The sequence below is a fragment of the Sminthopsis crassicaudata genome, chromosome 4 (assembly GCF_048593235.1).
Source record: "Sminthopsis crassicaudata isolate SCR6 chromosome 4, ASM4859323v1, whole genome shotgun sequence".
NCBI classification, from domain to species: domain Eukaryota; kingdom Metazoa; phylum Chordata; class Mammalia; order Dasyuromorphia; family Dasyuridae; genus Sminthopsis; species Sminthopsis crassicaudata.
The window spans coordinates 104,619,987-104,637,540 of record NC_133620.1 but is presented as its reverse complement, the minus strand read 5'-3'; the positions used below and the strand labels follow the sequence as shown (position 1 = coordinate 104,637,540).

Here is a 17,554-nt window from a genome sequence, read left to right as displayed (position 1 = left end):
GAATTCCACAAACCCTACTGGACCTCTCTCTTACACAGGCTGACCGATTTCTCTTGGTGTTCAGAGTCTGTTTTTGTCTAGCACCATTTGAAATCGGTTATGATGTAGGGGGAAAAGCAGCAGTCCTGGAACCCTGTGCAAGGCTGGTCGGGTAGTTGTAGCATTTGCATTTTGAATCACAGGGGTAAAAAAAGACCACAGTTCTTTCTAATCAACTGCAGCTGCATTGAAGCTTCTAAAACTCAGAGGTAAGAAACAGCCTATCTATCTGATTGCTAGATGAATGTTCTCTGGACACATGAATCAACATGATTTGATTCCAGAGTCCTGAGTTTTGCCTTTTCTTTGTAATTTTGAGGTGCTATGAAATGATTAAATCTATAAAAGGTTAAATACACTAATAAATTTTTTTCTGCCTTGCTTGTCATGTTTGTTTTTCAATGCCTCTTTCCCATTCAATTCCATGAAATTGAGAAAAAGGCATAAGGGATAGGACAAACAAATCTGGTAAAGTAAACTATTCTCATCTTGCTATATACATTGTATATACAGCTAAGGGATGTAGTGGATAAGAACACTGGACTTGGAATCGGGAAGACCTGGATTCAAATCCTGCCTTGGACACTGTGTGACTCCGGGTAAGTTATTAAACCTGTCTGGCCCTGTTTCTTCATCTATAAAATGAGGTGAAGGTGCTTTTTTGGTTCTAAATTTATGAGCCTTTTGGAAACTACCTAGCAGCTCCAATTTCTTGGATCACAACTCTGCTATCGAGTTGTTAGATTGTCATATAAGGCCAATTCCCCTCTTAATATCTTCTTTCTTTTTCTGACATTTTGGGGAGCTGAGTTGTGACAACCTTACCACTAGAGGGCCCCAAACCGGGAGATTTTCACAGAATCCTGCATAGGAAAGAACCTCAAGAGACAATGTACACAGGGGGAAGGGCGAGGAGGGCTACAGGCCAGGGGTGAAGGGGCAAAGTGCTAACCTTTTTTGAGGTGTCCTGGGCCCCCCATTTTCTGAAGTATTTTTAAATGTGTAAAATAAATCTGCTTTTATGTTTATGGGCCTTCTTGAAATTGTCCAGGTCTGTGGATGCAAAGTTAGGGATTGCTGATCTACATTAACCTGTACCTAAATAAAACTTCCCCCAAATCTGACAAGTGTTTTCAACCTTTGCATAAAAATCTTATTTAAAAAGTCCTCATTTGGGGCAACTAGGTGGCTTAGTGGATAGAGCACCAGCCCTGAAGTCAGGAGGACCCGAGTTCAAATGTGGCTTCAGACACTTAACACTTCTTAGCTGAGTGACCCTGGGCAAGTCACTTAACCCCAATTGCCTCAGAAAAAAAGTCAGTAGCTGCTTTTGCAGAAGTAGAGTAAAAGACATTGACAAACAATATACAATACCCCTAAATTAAAATAGGTATAGGGTGTGGGGAATGTTACCAGTCTTATGGAAGAAATGATTCTTTCAAAGTAAAATGCTGACATCATAAATTTTCCATTGTTGAACAGTTAAAAGTTTTAACAAGCATATGGCCACAAATCTTACAAAACTTGTCTAAAAAATGTTAGCTTCACTACACATTGTAAAGAGATCAGCAGTAGTCGTCTTTTTAAAAAGAATCAAAAGGAATACAATGAAACGATAAGAATTTGGAGTAGTAGTGAGCACATATCAAAATTGGCAATAGCCTTCATGCTTTACTTAAAAAATTTGTCATTTGAGATCTGCATATAACTTATCATTTAGTTTTAATAAAACATAAGTCAGGGTTAAGCCTGGCCTATCTGTACCAATCCTACATGCACTGATTTTGGAGAAATTTCACCAAGATCCCTGCCAATTCAGCAATCAGTCTATTCGTGTAGATACAATTTTATTTTTATTTAGCTTTAGAATCACACATTCTGATTTCCCTTCTCACCACCCTTTTCAAGGACATCATTTGTAATTTTTATTCAAGTTAGTTAGGGTGACCTTTCCCCCACAAATTCTTAATAGAGAAGGCACAAGCTGTTGATGAATAGTCAGTGTTCATAATATAGCTGATTTTCTTAGGTATTTGAAAGTATGTGTAGAAAAATGACATTTAATTCTAAGTTACAGTTTGAAAGATATTCAATAAGTATAACAATGGTATATAACATACATAATCGAGAATTTAATAAATGCCTACATAAGAGAATATACAATAAAAAATTAGGTTTAAAGAAACCCCCATAACAGTTTATTTTGAAGAGAAGTCTCTTTCAAAATATTCACCTACCCAGTTTTAAATAGCTCTCTCCCCTTCACTTTAATTAAGTCATTCCTAACAACATGAATGTGAAAAAGGACAGCTTATTGATATCACAAATTCAGAACTCATATTCATAAATAACATAAATAAGGTTACAAGAAATACCGAAGCATTCCTTTATATACAAATAAGTTATGATTATTGATACATAACACTATTTCCTAGCCTAACTGGACTAATTGTCCTTCAAAATAGAACTTTATTATATATTTGTAATATAAGAAAATCTGCAATTCCAAGGGGTATACCTCCCTACTTTGCACTAGTCCAAATTGATGTAAGGTACATCGAATCTGACATCTTCCCCCTCCCCCCCGCCAAGTAATTTCCTTGAAAGTATGTGTGTTTATATGTTTGTAACATATGTGGATAACTTCCATGGCCCCTCTTACAGAATACTTTGAATATGATAATTGTCTGTTTCTATAACAAAATGAATCTTGAGTCAAATTAATGCGAGTCTTTGAGAAGCACCAAGAGCTGAAATGCATTTCTGAAGAAACTTGGGAGAGTCAACTGTCATGAAAGAATGCAGCTGCGAAAGACTTGGAGACCAGAAAGACAATTTTGAAGAAACTGACTTCACTCTGATTCCCATGTTTACACAACTGTTCTGTAGGGTTTTCAGAGAATGGAATGAAATGTCACTCTGAGAAGTTTGTTACCCGTATTTGGGAGAGTTCTATACTAGAATGCTCTCAATTAGCATTTTCTCTGCTCTGTGGTTTTAGAACAGAAAGCCTCTCTGGCTGTGATAGTTCTAATATCTATTAGGTTATCTGTTACTGCTAATAAATTACATAGGCAACAACTGATGTTTCTGTAAGCCTTTAAAAGTTTGAGGTCTGAGACAAAAAAGAAAAAGTTTATAAAAAGTATTCTCCAGTTTACTATCCTACTCCTCTCCTTGGGGCAGAGGGCTCAAAGCTAATAAATCAATGGTGAAAAGCTTGTTTTATGTAATTTGGGAGGTGATTTTACTTACTACTTTGAAATCCAAAGAGAGGGGGGAAAGGGTCAGTAAATGTAGCAGATGAAATTCATCTGTCCCCTAAAAGACTTAAGAATTATGACATGGAAGTTTGTCAAACTTGTTGGGTTTATTCCTACATGTGTGTACACTTACACCTATACATACAAATGGGAAACAGTTATATACAACAAAATTTTTTCAAAATCATGAATCTCAATTGTGGGTACACTTCAGTATATACAAACATACCCATACCCATACAACACAAAAGTCTTTGCTTTTTTCCTGACCAAACAATGATATCCCAATATATTAAATTAGAAAGAGTAAACTGCACATTGGGCTTTCTAATTAGGAAGAGTAAGGCAGGTGATAATGATAACTTTCTGAAGTTCATAGCCTTCCTTTGCAGATACCTTTAGAAAATATACAAAATATATTTTTAAGTTTTGTTTTGTTTTTGGCTCAGCTGAAGTCTTTAAAAAATCTCTTTGCACTGAGGGGCAAAATGGCATCACACATGAGAGTATGCCCCTCCAGAATATATTTTAAGGCTTTAAATCATCATATGAACATATTCCCTGATGGTAAAAACTGGCTACATTGTGCAGGGAGGGGGTCAAGTGTCTGAAGTATGGGGAACTCCTGATAAAGAAATCTTTCACCTTACTGATACATACATTTTATATGTGTGTGTGTGTGTGTATGTATAGGCAACACTTTACTTAGAGAACAGCCTAGGGTAGAGATATTGCACTCAGGCCTGAAAGCTGTCTTTAAAAATTCTTTTGTGTTGCCCAAATCAGATTAAATTAGTTTATAAAATATAATTCAACGTGGATAATATTAATTTGTGATTTCCTAAGTTTCTATTTAAGCTCGATTCCACTGGCCTAAAGTCACTAAGTGCTCTTCCCATGTGTGTCATGCTGTACCCCATTCTATGCTGCCCCTCGAGATTTATTGTAATATGCTTTAAAGATGGTACATTCATACCACAAAATACCTGCCCTATTTGAATTAAGCCAGCTCTAAATCTTAGTACATTTTCCCCATTCTATAATGATTTGTGAAAAAGATAGTAAGGCCTCAAGTATACATTGTATACTTAGTACTGAAATTCTTGGCTGGAGACATGTCTCTTTACTTTCACAGAAATAGTCTTTGGGGGGAATATTTTGTTTAATTTAAACCTATTTGTCCTTAATTGGTAAAAATAAACGGCAACTTCACAGCTATGTGCACAAGCTAATTTCTTAAGTTTGTACTAAGTTGTACACTGATTACAAAAGTCATAAATAGGATAAAATATCAACAAAAACATTTCTTATAAAACTTAATTATCTAGCAAGCTATTGGTTATCAACCTTTCCTTATTTTCAATGAATTTCTTAATTTTTAAAAATTATCCAGTGAATGAAAATATTGCAGATTTCAAAACTAATTATAAATACATTTGCAAAACTTTTTTTTTCTTTAAGTATTATCTTGCCATTGTTCTTTTGATACTATACAATATGCTGTGATAACCTGGGCAAATGTGTGTGTATTTTAAGCATCATATTCCCTGGTTTCCCAACACATCAAAGGATGGCTAATAAGGGTCTATGTAAAGATTCTAAGCCTTATCTTTAAACATCAAAGTTCCAATTTAACAAGTGCATTTAAGTGGCAAAGGAGCTGCATCGAAAGTAACTTTAAAAGTGCTTTAACATTTCAATTAAAATAAAGGCCAGACTGGTGGTCACATTAATTTTCTGAAACCATACACCTGCTTTCCTCAGAATGATTTTCTTGTTTCAAGGAAGTTTTGTAGTCAACACTAATTGTTGCATTTTTCCTATAAGGTAAAACAAGAAAAAATATGGTCAAACAAGATTACATAATAAGCTAAACTATAAAGGTATTTTTAAAAATGGGTACATATAGAAAATAAACTATTTCTAAATGATTTCCTAATTCTTCTAAAAAGAATTTCCAATCCCAATCATCCCAGAAAGAAGTCTATTAAAAAATAATTCTGGCTCTGAGCAATTCTCTTTTCACAGTTTTCATAACTTTATACAAAGTTGGTAACCAATTCACAATGTGTCAAACTGAAATGATTTTCATTTAGGAATTTCAATAGGGTTAGGGATGGCTGAATTTAAAATGATACAATTCAAAAACCTGACTGAACTAAAGCTTTTAAAAAGATGATTCATTCTGATAACGTGAATCCTTTAACAATTCTAGTGTCAATTCATCTTACACTGATGGGAGAACAAAACATCTAGATAAGTGAATTCTGCAATTAATTAATGCCTTAACATTTTAAATAACAGTCTAAAAACACAAACCATTTTAATGGTAGTCTTTTTGGAACATATTACAAATTTCCCTTTGGACATAAACCATTTATTTACCAAGAAATTCTTCTTGGAAAGTGCAATATTCCTGACAACCAACTTAAAAAGCACAGAAGCACCTACTAAATGTATCTGACAAGAGTAACTCCTCTTTTGAAGATACATTTTCAAGCTCAGGTTCAAATTTCCTGGCAAATAAATTATTTATATATATATATTTTTAAGGGCAGAAAAAGATGTCATCTATTTCATAAAGACTGAAATTAAAATGCTTTACTGATGGCCACAAGTTGCAGTGCTAGTCTATCATCTTCTGTTTCAGTAAAGCCCTCAGTTGGGGGAGGCTCTTGACTCCTATGGTGCTTCTAGTTGAGGATGAAATGGAAGGTTTTTTTGAAAGGAAAGAGGAAGAATCATTCAATAATCTCATAGTGTTTTGAAGCTTCTTTAGAAAACTTTTTTAGAAAGTATGCTTTATAATCAAAAGTTTAGTGCCAGAAAATTTAAGCAGTTTAGCAAAGAAAACAGGACACAAAGCACAAGGGGGGTTTTTTGTTGGTTTTTCTGTTCCCGGTAAATATGCTATAAGCTTTGGTTAGTTCCAGTGAAAATTTCTGACCACTTTTTCAAGCTGAGTATAATAAGAATATAACATGAGTTACAGATACCTTTTAATGATTTAAGTAAACCTTTCTTTCATTAAGGTGTCTTCTTTAGGAGGAGGAGTAAGAGAATTTAAAATTGTTTCTTCTTTGTGGATTTCATCAGTTATGTATGTGCTGAACAGAGGAAGGGAAAAGGTCTGACTGAATAAAATATGAATGATCAATCATGCCAAAGAACGAAAAGAAAAATTTCGTGAAGACAGGAAAACAAAATCAATTCTATGGGAGATAAAAAGTAATGCTTTAAAAAGTTAATTTAGGTTTGTCTCTGCTTTGTGGTTTTACTAAAAATGTAATGTGCTCTTAATTTGAACAAAATTAAAGACCATCTAACCAAATGGAGAAATTCTGAACTGTCCCAGTGGTGACCTATGCATGAGGATTGTAGAGCATACAGTTATATGATTTAAAATGATTTCATCTACTAAAAGATAATATGAAAAGAAATATACTGGAATTTAATGCTCCCAAGTTTTTGGCACATTATTTATTAAGTGTGCTTATTGAGAAGATATATTTTCATAGTGTCCAATTCTATGACAAGTTTTTTTCCAGTACATACAGTCAGCTTAAAGTATGCTTACTGATGATCCCTGGGCAGATTAACTATGAAAAAAATATTTTGAATGCCTTGTAAGAGCAAATAATTATTTCATAAGTTCCCAAAACTTGAATTCTAGAAATAAGACTTGAATTTAAATCAAGAATGTACCACCAAACCAATCATAAATAAGTTTTGTGATAGTGTTTCCTTCTACATGTTTATATAAGTAAATTGGAATGGACTGTAACAATATGATTTACATTACAATGCATTGCCTATTTAAGAACCAGAGGCAAACAGAAAAAAGTTCAAACTAATTTGCATTGTTTTTCAATATCCTTCCCAATTCAATTTGACTCATTTTTGTCTCCTACAAATCCCATTTACTATAACAGTAAAAATGGACTTTTCCATAAACACTTTTCCATAAACACTTTTTAAAGAATAGGCAGGATAAAATTTAAAATAAGCAAAGTAAAAAAACTATCAAAAGCTTTCTTTATCCATTAACATTCATCACAGACAAATATATATGCTTCTGTCCATCTATAATGAACAATGAGAAAGAAAAGATTTTTTGAAAAAAAATTTTTCTTTTGCCATTATGGATAAAAAAAATTAAAAGAAAGTTTAATAAAATCTCAAAAGATAAAAATGAACAAGTACAATTAAAAATACTTAAGCTCTTTAGAATAATATCATTTGTGTAAGTATAGAATAATATAGAAATATGATAATATTTTAACTCCTTAGGGTTTGAGTTGAAGGTTATGTCAAAGTTATTAAGATAGTGATAGAGCCAGTCACAAGACAGTATTCCTCAGAAATAATTCTAAAGGACTCTATCTTTATTTTACCCCAATAATTACTTTCAAAACCTGATGGCAAAGTATTTCATTTACATCTTCTTATTTACACATTTGTTTTTTCAAGCATTCTGTATTTTTAAATGACCAAGAAATATGCTATTAATTTGCTAGGTCTTACAGAACTTGACTCTGTCAACCACTACAATTAATTTTAACATTTTTAAATGCAATTAATTAAAGAGAATTAAAAAAAAAAAACAGCACTGGAAAAATCTGCAGACACAGTTCTTATAAAGAGCATTCCAAAATAAATTTCTCAGATGGCATGACCATATTGTTCCTACAGCTACCTAAGAATTAGCTGCCTCCCCCTACCCCAAGTTTTGTAAGGAGTAAACATTGAATTTGTCACCAACGTACCAATGGCACGACTGTCACATTTTCCAAAAGAAAACTTCTCATATCTATCTCACAGGGTGGTTGTGAGATTTAAATCATAAAAGACATGTAAAAAGTGGCTTACAAATACAGAAATATTATATAAATGTTTGGTATTACCATGAATATTATTGGTATATTCATTATTATTCTTGGATTTCTGAACCCATTTGGAAATATGCAATAGGCTTTGTTTTGAAAAAGTTCATGATTCTTTGCAGAATTTTAATATTAAATTACAAAGAATTTGTTTTAGTCAGAAAACCTAATCAAACTTAAATAATTCTTGTGCAATTACAAAAGCAGGCAAAGGGATAAAAATATTTTCCTTTAATAGCATAACACAAATTATGGGTACAACATTGGTGTGGCAATGAACTATTTATTTCATTGTGCTACCTCTTTTTTTCAATTAAATTATATTTAAAACTTCAAAATTGTATATTGTTCTTTCTGCTTATATATATTGCTAATGTTTACTATCATAATAATCTGGGGGTAAAAAAAAGAGTAATATTCATGATCTTGGATGACACCAATTATTATGAACCTGCCCTAGGAGCGCCTTAAATTTCTAAGCTACCAAATTGAATTATTCTAGCCATTTATAACTACATTCAAAAGATAACTAGTGGACACTGTGACATAGAAATTTCTTATTTACCAAGTTATACGTTATACCTCCAAATAGGTCAAAGAAAAAAGGAAAGGGCTCACACTTACAAAAATGTTTATTAATATATGTTATTTTTTTGTAGCAACAAACAACAGGAAATTAAATGGGGACCCACTGGTTGAGGAAGAGTTAAAATAAATGATATATGAATAAAATGGAATAGTACTGCCCCGTAAGAAGTCAAAGGGGTTTGATTCAGGAAGATATCTTAGACTTCAGAATGAAGTAGCAGATCCCAGGGAACAATTTGGATAATAACAACAAAAAATAACTAATATTTAACAACTTTGATCAATGTGGCCAGCTAGAATTCCGGAGGACTGTTAAAAGTAGTGAGGTCAAGGTACAGAATGAGATCTACATCCTCAGACAGTATCAGTGTATGTATTTGTTTTCTTTAAATTCAGTATGAGAAAGGAACTAGCATTTACATCACCAAAATGTTGGAGAGAGAAAGGGGAAGGTCACTGAAATATTTGAAGGTCAAAAGGAAACAAAAAGCAGTTTTGAAGATGTGTTGAAATGATCATATACTTAGAACAGAGCAAAATGTGAGTGATGTAGATTTGTAGCTTTATGGACTCCCTTCCCCCGCACCCCCCCAAAAAAAAGACTTCCAAGGGAAAGCTAAGTGGTATAATGAATGCCCTGCCCTGAAGTCAGGAGGACCTGAATTCAAATTTGGCCTCAGACATTTAACACTTGCTAGTGTGTGAACCTGGGCAAATCACTCAATCCCAATTGCCTTGATCCTCTCTTCCCCCTCCCCCCTCCAAAAAAAAGACTTCTGAAAGATCAACTATTCTATTCCAGTTAAGAGTTCCACTAGCATGGGGTGGGGCTGGCCACTGATGCTCCAACTCTGATCACACACTAAGCTGTACATTCTGGGAAGGCCACTTTCAGCACCCTTCTATAGATCCTAAATCAGCACTTTGATTTAAGTTTGGAAGTATTTTTTTCTTTCTTTAAAAAGTCAAATATTTTGCCTGTGTCCTTTTCCTGACAAAATAAGTTCGAAATGGCCCTTACAAAGCAAATTTGCCAAGTATAGCATTAACATTAATACACTGGAAAAAAGGAAAAAGAAAAAATTCTTAATGGAATTGTAAAAAACAATTTATTTTAAAAGAAATTTTGACTCACCCTTTTTCTCTGTTATTCTGTCGATACATGATAATAATGATGATCACAAATACGATAACTATTTAAAAAAATTCAGACATTGTGGAATGTTAAAAATTAGCAAGCTTCTTAAAAATGACAGACTTGAGTATTATAAATATGACACACACACAAAGTACAAATTCACATCAATTACTAGGTAATATATTCAACCAATTTTCATCAGTGTATAAATTCCTTTTGGCCTATTGGGCATTCTAAATATCAGTAAAAACAGATTTCTAGAAAATTTATAAGGCTACCAGAGAATACTGAAGGGATTAATTCAATTCAATATTGGGAGTGTGTGTGTAGAAATTAGTTTTTTTTTTAAAGGCTGAATGGTCATAAGTACAAAGAATCCTTCAAGAACACTGACAAAATAAGATTGTATATTTCTGCGTCAAAGATTTGTTTACTTCACTCAAGATGGGTGGTCTCTAAAGTGTAATGAGTATATGCAATATGATCCATTCAAGATACATGAAGAAAATTATTAGAATTTCTTTTCAGAGTTATTATTATCTAAAAATAAAGAAGAGACTAATGGATTGACATCAGTATCTTCAGGAGATATGTATGTTATAGCTATGCATATTCCATCACTTGGTGGCATGTGTCTTTTCTTGTTCTTTCACCGTGATGCATATAGTTGAGATTAAAACCAATTAAGTTGCTTTATGAATTACATTATCTAGTTTTAAAGACTTCACAAAATAGGCAAGTATTTTTAAAAAGATTTCTGCAAAGAAAGTATAGATCGAAGATAATAATGTGAGTACATGCTTCTTCTATCCTTGCTACAAATTTCATTAACCACATGGACAAGCTAAAAACAAATTCAGATTAAAATTATTTGAAATGCTATTTATTATTCTATTGTTATTGTTGCATTTCATCCTAAATGCATGCTTGACCTTCAAGATATTAGCTGATTATATTATGAAGCCATCACAATTTTTTTTAAACTTACTTTTAAAATAGTATTTTAAGCCAGCACTTTTTTTCTTCCATTTACCTTTTTATATTTTTCTTGAGTCATATTTGGATATCAAATTTTCTGTTCATTCTTGGACTGAAAATTCCCTATTTTATCGAATGTTCATTTTTTCACCTGAAAAATAATGCTTAGTTTTGCTGAATAGTCAATTCTTGGTTGCTCAAGCTCCTTTGCCTTCTGGAATATCATATTTCAAGCTCTCCAATCCTTTAATGGGGAAGCTGCTAGTTCTTGAGAAATCCTGATTGTGGTGCCTTCTTTTTTCTGGCTGCTTTCAGCATTTTCTCCTTGATTAGATAATTCTGGAATTTAGCTATAATATTCCTTAGACTTTTCATTTTGGGGTTTCTTTCATGGGGTGATTGGTAGATTCCTTCATTGACTATTTTATCCTCTGGTTCTAAGGTATTCAGGATAGTTTTCCTTGATGATTTCTTAAAAGATATTATTCAGGCTCTTTTTTCATCATAGTTTTCAGGTAGACCAATAATTCTTAGATTGTCTCTCCTGGATCCATTTTCCATGTCAGTTGTTTTTCCAGAGGTATTTACATTTTCTTCTATTTTTTCATTTCTTAAAATTTTGACTGATGTCTCATTGAGTCATTCACTTCCATTTGTTCAACTGTAATTTTTAGTGAATTGTTTTCTTCTGTTAGCTTTTTTTTTAAACCTCCTTTTGCATTTGGCCAATTATACTTTAAAAGGAGTTGTTTTGTACAATGTATTTTTTCCATTTTGCTAATTTTATTTTTTAAGAAGTTGTTTTGTTTTTCTACGTTAACAAATATATTTTTCAATAAATTGTTTTCTTCAGAGAGAGACAGAGAGAGAGAGTGTGTGTGTATTTTTTTCATTTTGCTAAATGTATTTTTAAGGAGTTGTTTTCTTTGATGTGTGTGTGTGTATATATATATATTTTTCCATTTCACCAAATGTATTTTTAAGAAGTTGTTTTCTTCAGTGTAGTTCCCCCCATTCTGCCAAATTTATTTTTTAAGAAGCTGTTTGCTTAAGTCAATTTCTGTACTTCCTTTTCCAAGATGTTGGCTTTCCCCCCCATACTTTCATAACTGTCCTATATAGTTCTCATTTCTTTTCCCATTTTTTTTTCCTATCTCCCTTTGCCTTCTGTAGTTGTGTTGGAAGTCTCATAGCTGGTTTGCTGATCTACTGGCATCCTGAACCAGAAAATAGTCAATGCTGCTATATTTTGGCTAAGAGCCTCCTGCTAGATTCCTTCCCTGTGTTGTACTTCCCCCCAAGCTAAGTTGCATTCCCCCCAGCCCAATTGAGACAGACCCTTCCTGAAGTCCTTCCAAGATATCTTAAGCTGGAAAATTATCATACTCCAAATGTTTGTGTGTTCTGTCACTCCAAAATCTGTTCAAAGGCTTGGTCTAATGTTGATGTTGAGGGAAGACAGGGAGAGCTCTGGCAATGTCCTATCTACTCTCCGCCATCTACTCTAGTCAAGACAACTTTTAAAAGCATAAATCTAAGCTTCTGTCTTCTTACAACAATGTATAACAAAAATTCTCACATGTGGACATGGGTGGAAAGAGAACTTTCTATACTGTTTAAAACTTCTCAAAATAAAACGCAAAACTTTTCAATTAGTTTGCAAGAACTGATATCAAGGAAAATATAACGTTACCAAGTCAATGTCAACAAAAATCCTTTGAATCATTGGTAGATGAAACCTCGTGATTCAGTAAGCTAATCACTCCATGCTTCTTCCATTTACACTTCTCTAGCAGAGGCTCAAGGCCTCTTTTTTCAGTTTCTCCTATTAGAAGACCATTCAGCCTTCAGCAGCCTTTAGCACTTTACTCTAATTGCTCAGTTTCACCTCTGTTTTCAGCTACCTACCCAGGCCTGCCAGAGGCACTCCTTCATTCCACTCCTAATGACTTTCTCCCTATGTCTCTTCCTTCCTCTTGTCAGCTTCCTTTTCTGTACTATCTTCCCCTACTAGAATATAACAACTTAGGGAAGGGCACTCTTTCCTTTTCGCTTCTATTTCCAAGGACCTGGCCCACACGAAGTACTGACTACGTGACTACTAACTGGACACCTTGGCAGACTTTTGTGGAGTATCTTTCTCAGCTAAAACCAAAGACTAAAACAAACTGAACTCACTCAGAGCCGTACCTTTACATCATTAACACCACTGTTCTCACAGTCATAGAGGGGCCCCAGAGAAGAGTGAAAGAACTGATCTTCTGAGAGTACAATTGTGAGCAGCAAAGCTGCTTAGAAGGTATATCTAACCAATCAAGAACAGGCCTCATGTTCTTTTCGACCTCAGTCTTACCACACACAGCAAGATCATCTCAAACCAGTAAGGGGTGACCAAGAGATAGTTTAGTCTACTACCCATACTAAATAGGCTACTTGCATGTTAACTGACATACTCCCTAAGAGTTTTCCACTACCTTTGAACATGGGACACATGACGAGGGAAGGGGGACATATCTAGGAGGACATGAAAGCAGAGAGGGAAACACTGCTTTGCACATAATAATGACCAATTAGGAACAGCTGGGAGGAAATAGGGAGGCACATGGGAAGGGTTTTGGTTAATATAAGCACCTTCTCTCTTCCTTCTGTACTGGCGGGTTCTTCTACTATAAGGACACCCGCCCCTTCCTGCAGGAATGTAATAAACACCACTCACTCGCTCTGGAGACTTTGTTTTATGTAGGGATGGGTCTCAGACCCTTGACTACATTCATATTATCACTAAAAATGATGATAATTTTAGAGTTAACATTTTTTCATTATTAATGACTTTTTTTCCCTTTCGTTTATTTGTTTATTTTTACTAATAGTTTTTATTTATGCAGATATATGCATGGATAATTTTACAACATTGGCAATTGCCAAACCTTTTGTTCTAATTATTCCCCTCTTCCCCACCTCAGATGGCAGGTTGACCAATACATGTTAAATATGTTAAAGTATAAATTAAATACAGCATATGTATACATGTCCAAACAGTCATCATTAATGACTTTTAAAATAATCTATTAAAATGTTATTTCATTTTTAAATCTCATTCTCAATTTCAACTTTGTGTGTGGCTTACAATGTATATAACATTAACATAACAATATATACACTTAAATATAAATAAACATACATATGTTGGGGAATGCAAGCTTAATCACTTTTCACTGATATGTAAAAGTAATCAAAAATGTTTGGGAGACCAAATGACAATTATGAACAGTAAAAATGAAAAATGTAATTATGCTTTTTCAGATTAAACCATGCAGGCTTCCCTTTAAAACAATTAAGATTTTGTATGACTTACCTATGATAACAACAATCAGGACAATGATGCCAGAACCTAAGAAAAATTAATATAATTCAGCATGAAATATGGTGTACTTTTCATCTCTATTTGAGCTAGAATACTAAAAATGGTTAATCAATCTATTACTTGTTTTTAAAACTACTCTTCAAGTCTCTAGGTTCACTGAACTCTTTAATTTGCTTTCAAGCTTATGGCAAAGCATGTGATATAGAAAATGGAGCAACAATCTAGTTTTACATTTTTCTGTGCATTGCTAACAGTAATTGCTTAGTAAATGTTGAATCAATTATGATATTAAAGTAGGAGAAAAATAAATTAAAGTTTTGCTATGCTATTGCAGTATCCATTTCTATGATTTCTATATTATCTGATTGGGATTTGGTTTTCATATCAATACACAATGTTTCCTAATTATAATTAAGTTTAGGAACTTCATAGTATATGTCTGTAAAAATGTTTAGTGGAGTTCAAGTAAAGACAGTGTTTGTGTGACAGGTAGAACCTATAGGTGGATCAATTCTAAAAATGCTCACAACATGCCAAAGCATATACACTGAAATCAAACCTGGGAATATTAACATGCACCTATGAAAATTTAAGAAGAAGCTTTTATATACAATTCAACTTATAAATATATGCCTTAGGGTACCATGTACCATTACTAAGGCTCAAGTTTTACAGTTCCCCCCCAAAAAAAGACAAGAATCACAACTAAATCTTTTATCTTTCTCCTTCACTTACTAAAGATGAGGAAATGACTTTTATATGAAGAATTATTAGGGCTTTAACCTAAATTGGGAATGAAGCCAAAGAATGTGACAAAAGGAAAAACAAGTTTCTGAAAAACCAGAATGCCATTAATCACTTAACTTTGTGAACTTTCATATTATTACTTCTTGCCCACTATTTCTAAAATATGAAGAGAACTCTGTGTATTCTCACATTAAGTGAGGGATGAGCTAAGTGTTAAAGCTAAATGGGGAAAAAATTGTTTAAGATTAAAAGTATCTAAAGATCCAGAAATGCACCTCATTCATTAAAGTAACTTATTTTAACCTAAGGTCTGTGATCTGCTAAAAAAAATATTTTATCAACTGTATTTCAATAACTAATTTACTTTGTAACTATATTTTATTTAAATTAAAAACTATTTTTCTAAAAAAACAGGTCATAGACTTCACTTGCCTACCACAGTAAGTCAATAAATGTTTCATTGAACACCTATTATGTGTCAGACACTGTGTGCATCCACAAGTGACCATAGCATAAAAAAGTTTAAGAATTCTTGCATCAAAGGCAACAGTTTACCAAGGAATAACCAACAAAAACCACTACATAGAAACAAAAACAGAGGAAGAATGAAAGTATATCCCAGCCTTTAACATGTTCCTCCTATTCATTACAACATATTCTGGGCCACAGCAAATAACTCCTCCTGTCTGCATTATTAATGTTAAACAAAGAGTTAGTGCACCTGGTCTTTGTGATTTCGTTTCGGGAGGAAGTGAAAGCCCTGGAAAAGACAAAAAGGAAAGTAGATTGTCAAAAACTGAAATGAATACAGTGATTTCTAGCATATTATTTTATCTTTTATCTGTTAATTGCTTGCAATTCTGTTTTATAAACTTTTTATGAGCTATAAAAGTTTTGTTTCATCAATGAAGTTTTATAAATTAATTCTGACGTTACATGTAGTGGAAAAATGTTAGAACCTTTCTCAAAAATTACAGGAATAAAGCTTTTGTGATTTTACCCAATTCCAGGAAACATCAACAAGTGTAATAAGGGGGAAAAAAAGGCTTTTTAAAGAGAAAGGGTTAATACTAAACTATCCCTATTTCCTGGTTTATTTCAGAGTAAAAAAAATATAACAACTGATCTCTTCAGCAAAGTACAAAAAAGTTACAAGTAAACTCACAGAAACTAATAGTATTTCCATATAATGACAAAATTCAGAAGGGAAATGTAGAAAAAAAAGTTTCGTTTAAAATAATGTGTGTGTGAGTGTGTGCATGAGTCAATATTACAAAGAATGCTTAATACTTGCACAAATACAATTATTACTTTAAGGAGTGCTTGTAAAGAATGTAATTAATAATACTAAACAATTCTCTGTGAATTAAAAAAAACAAACAAAAAAAACAGCAATGACTTTTTTTCCCCTTTTTTCAACACAATCAAATCTTTCCCATCTAAATCCTCTCCAGATGGGGATGTGGGAAAACTGGGATACTAACACACTGTTGGTGGAGTTGTGAACTGATCTAATCATTCTGGAGAGCAATTTGGAACTATGCCAAAAGGGCTATCAAACTGTGGATACCACCCTTTGATCCATCATTGTTTCTACTGGGCTTATATCCCAAAGAGATCTTAAAGGAGGGAAAGGGACCCACATGTGCAAAAATGTTTGTGGCAACTCTCTTTGTAGTGGCAAGAAACTAGAAACTGAATGGATGCCCATCAATTAAAGAATGGCTGAATAAGTTATGGTATATGAATGCTATGGAATATTATTGTTCTGTAAGAAACGATCAGCAGGATGATTTTAGAGAGATCTGGAGAGACTTATGTGAACTGATGCTAAGTGAAATGAGCAGAACCAAGAGAACATTGTACACAGCAACAAGAAGATTATACAATGATCAATTCTGTGGCTCTTTTCAACATTGAGGTGATTGAGGCTAGTTCCAATAGTCTTGTGATGAAGAGAGCACCAGAGAGAACTGTGGGAACTGAGTGTGGATCTTAACATAACATTCTCACTTTTTTTGTTTGCATTTTGCTTTTTTCTCATTTTTTCCCTTTGTGATCTGATTTTTTTTTTTTTTTTGGTGTGGCAAAAAATTATATAGATATGTATACATATATTGGATTTAACATTTTAATGTTTAACATATATTGGAATCCTTGCCATCTAGGGAAGAGGGTTGGGAAATGGGGGGGGGGATTTGGAACACAAGATTTTGTAAGGGTCAGTGTTGAAAAATTATCCATGCATACATTTTGAAAATAAAAAGCTTTAATTTTAAAAAATGTTTAAAAAAATATACATCCCCTCCAAGGACAGGAAGAAAACCCAACTTGTAACAATCATAGTAAAGCAAAAAGTGATCCACTCACCGAACATTTTAAAAAAATGTATGTTTTTATCTATAACTTGAGTCTATCACTTCTCTTGATAAGAAATGGCTAGAAGAATTATTCTGAAGTCATAGTTTGTTATACTAATCAGAGTTTTAGATTATTTTTCTTTACAATATTGTGGTTGTATAAAATGTACTGATTCTATTGGCTCTGCATCAGT

General features: G+C 33.2%; 1 protein-coding gene across 5 annotated transcripts in view; it reads right to left on the bottom strand.

The window, feature by feature from the left end:
- Positions 1 to 1,869: 1,869 nt before the first annotated feature.
- Positions 1,870 to 17,554, bottom strand: part of CD46 (CD46 molecule) — a 48,313-nt gene continuing 32,628 nt past the window's right edge. For 2 of the 5 annotated variants that reach the window (XM_074309054.1, XM_074309056.1), the window contains 5 exons: positions 15,722 to 15,760; positions 14,245 to 14,280; positions 9,909 to 9,966; positions 6,299 to 6,409; positions 1,870 to 5,122 (listed from right to left, as the gene is read on the bottom strand). In XM_074309054.1, coding sequence (XP_074165155.1) covers positions 6,310 to 6,409; positions 9,909 to 9,966; positions 14,245 to 14,280; positions 15,722 to 15,760 — 233 coding nt within the window. In that variant the 3' untranslated portion in view covers positions 1,870 to 5,122; positions 6,299 to 6,309. Of the gene's footprint in view, positions 5,123 to 6,298; positions 6,410 to 9,908; positions 9,967 to 14,244; positions 14,281 to 15,721; positions 15,884 to 17,554 lie in introns of those variants that run through there. The other 3 variants (XM_074309055.1, XM_074309057.1, XM_074309058.1) reach the window with 2 other exon arrangements.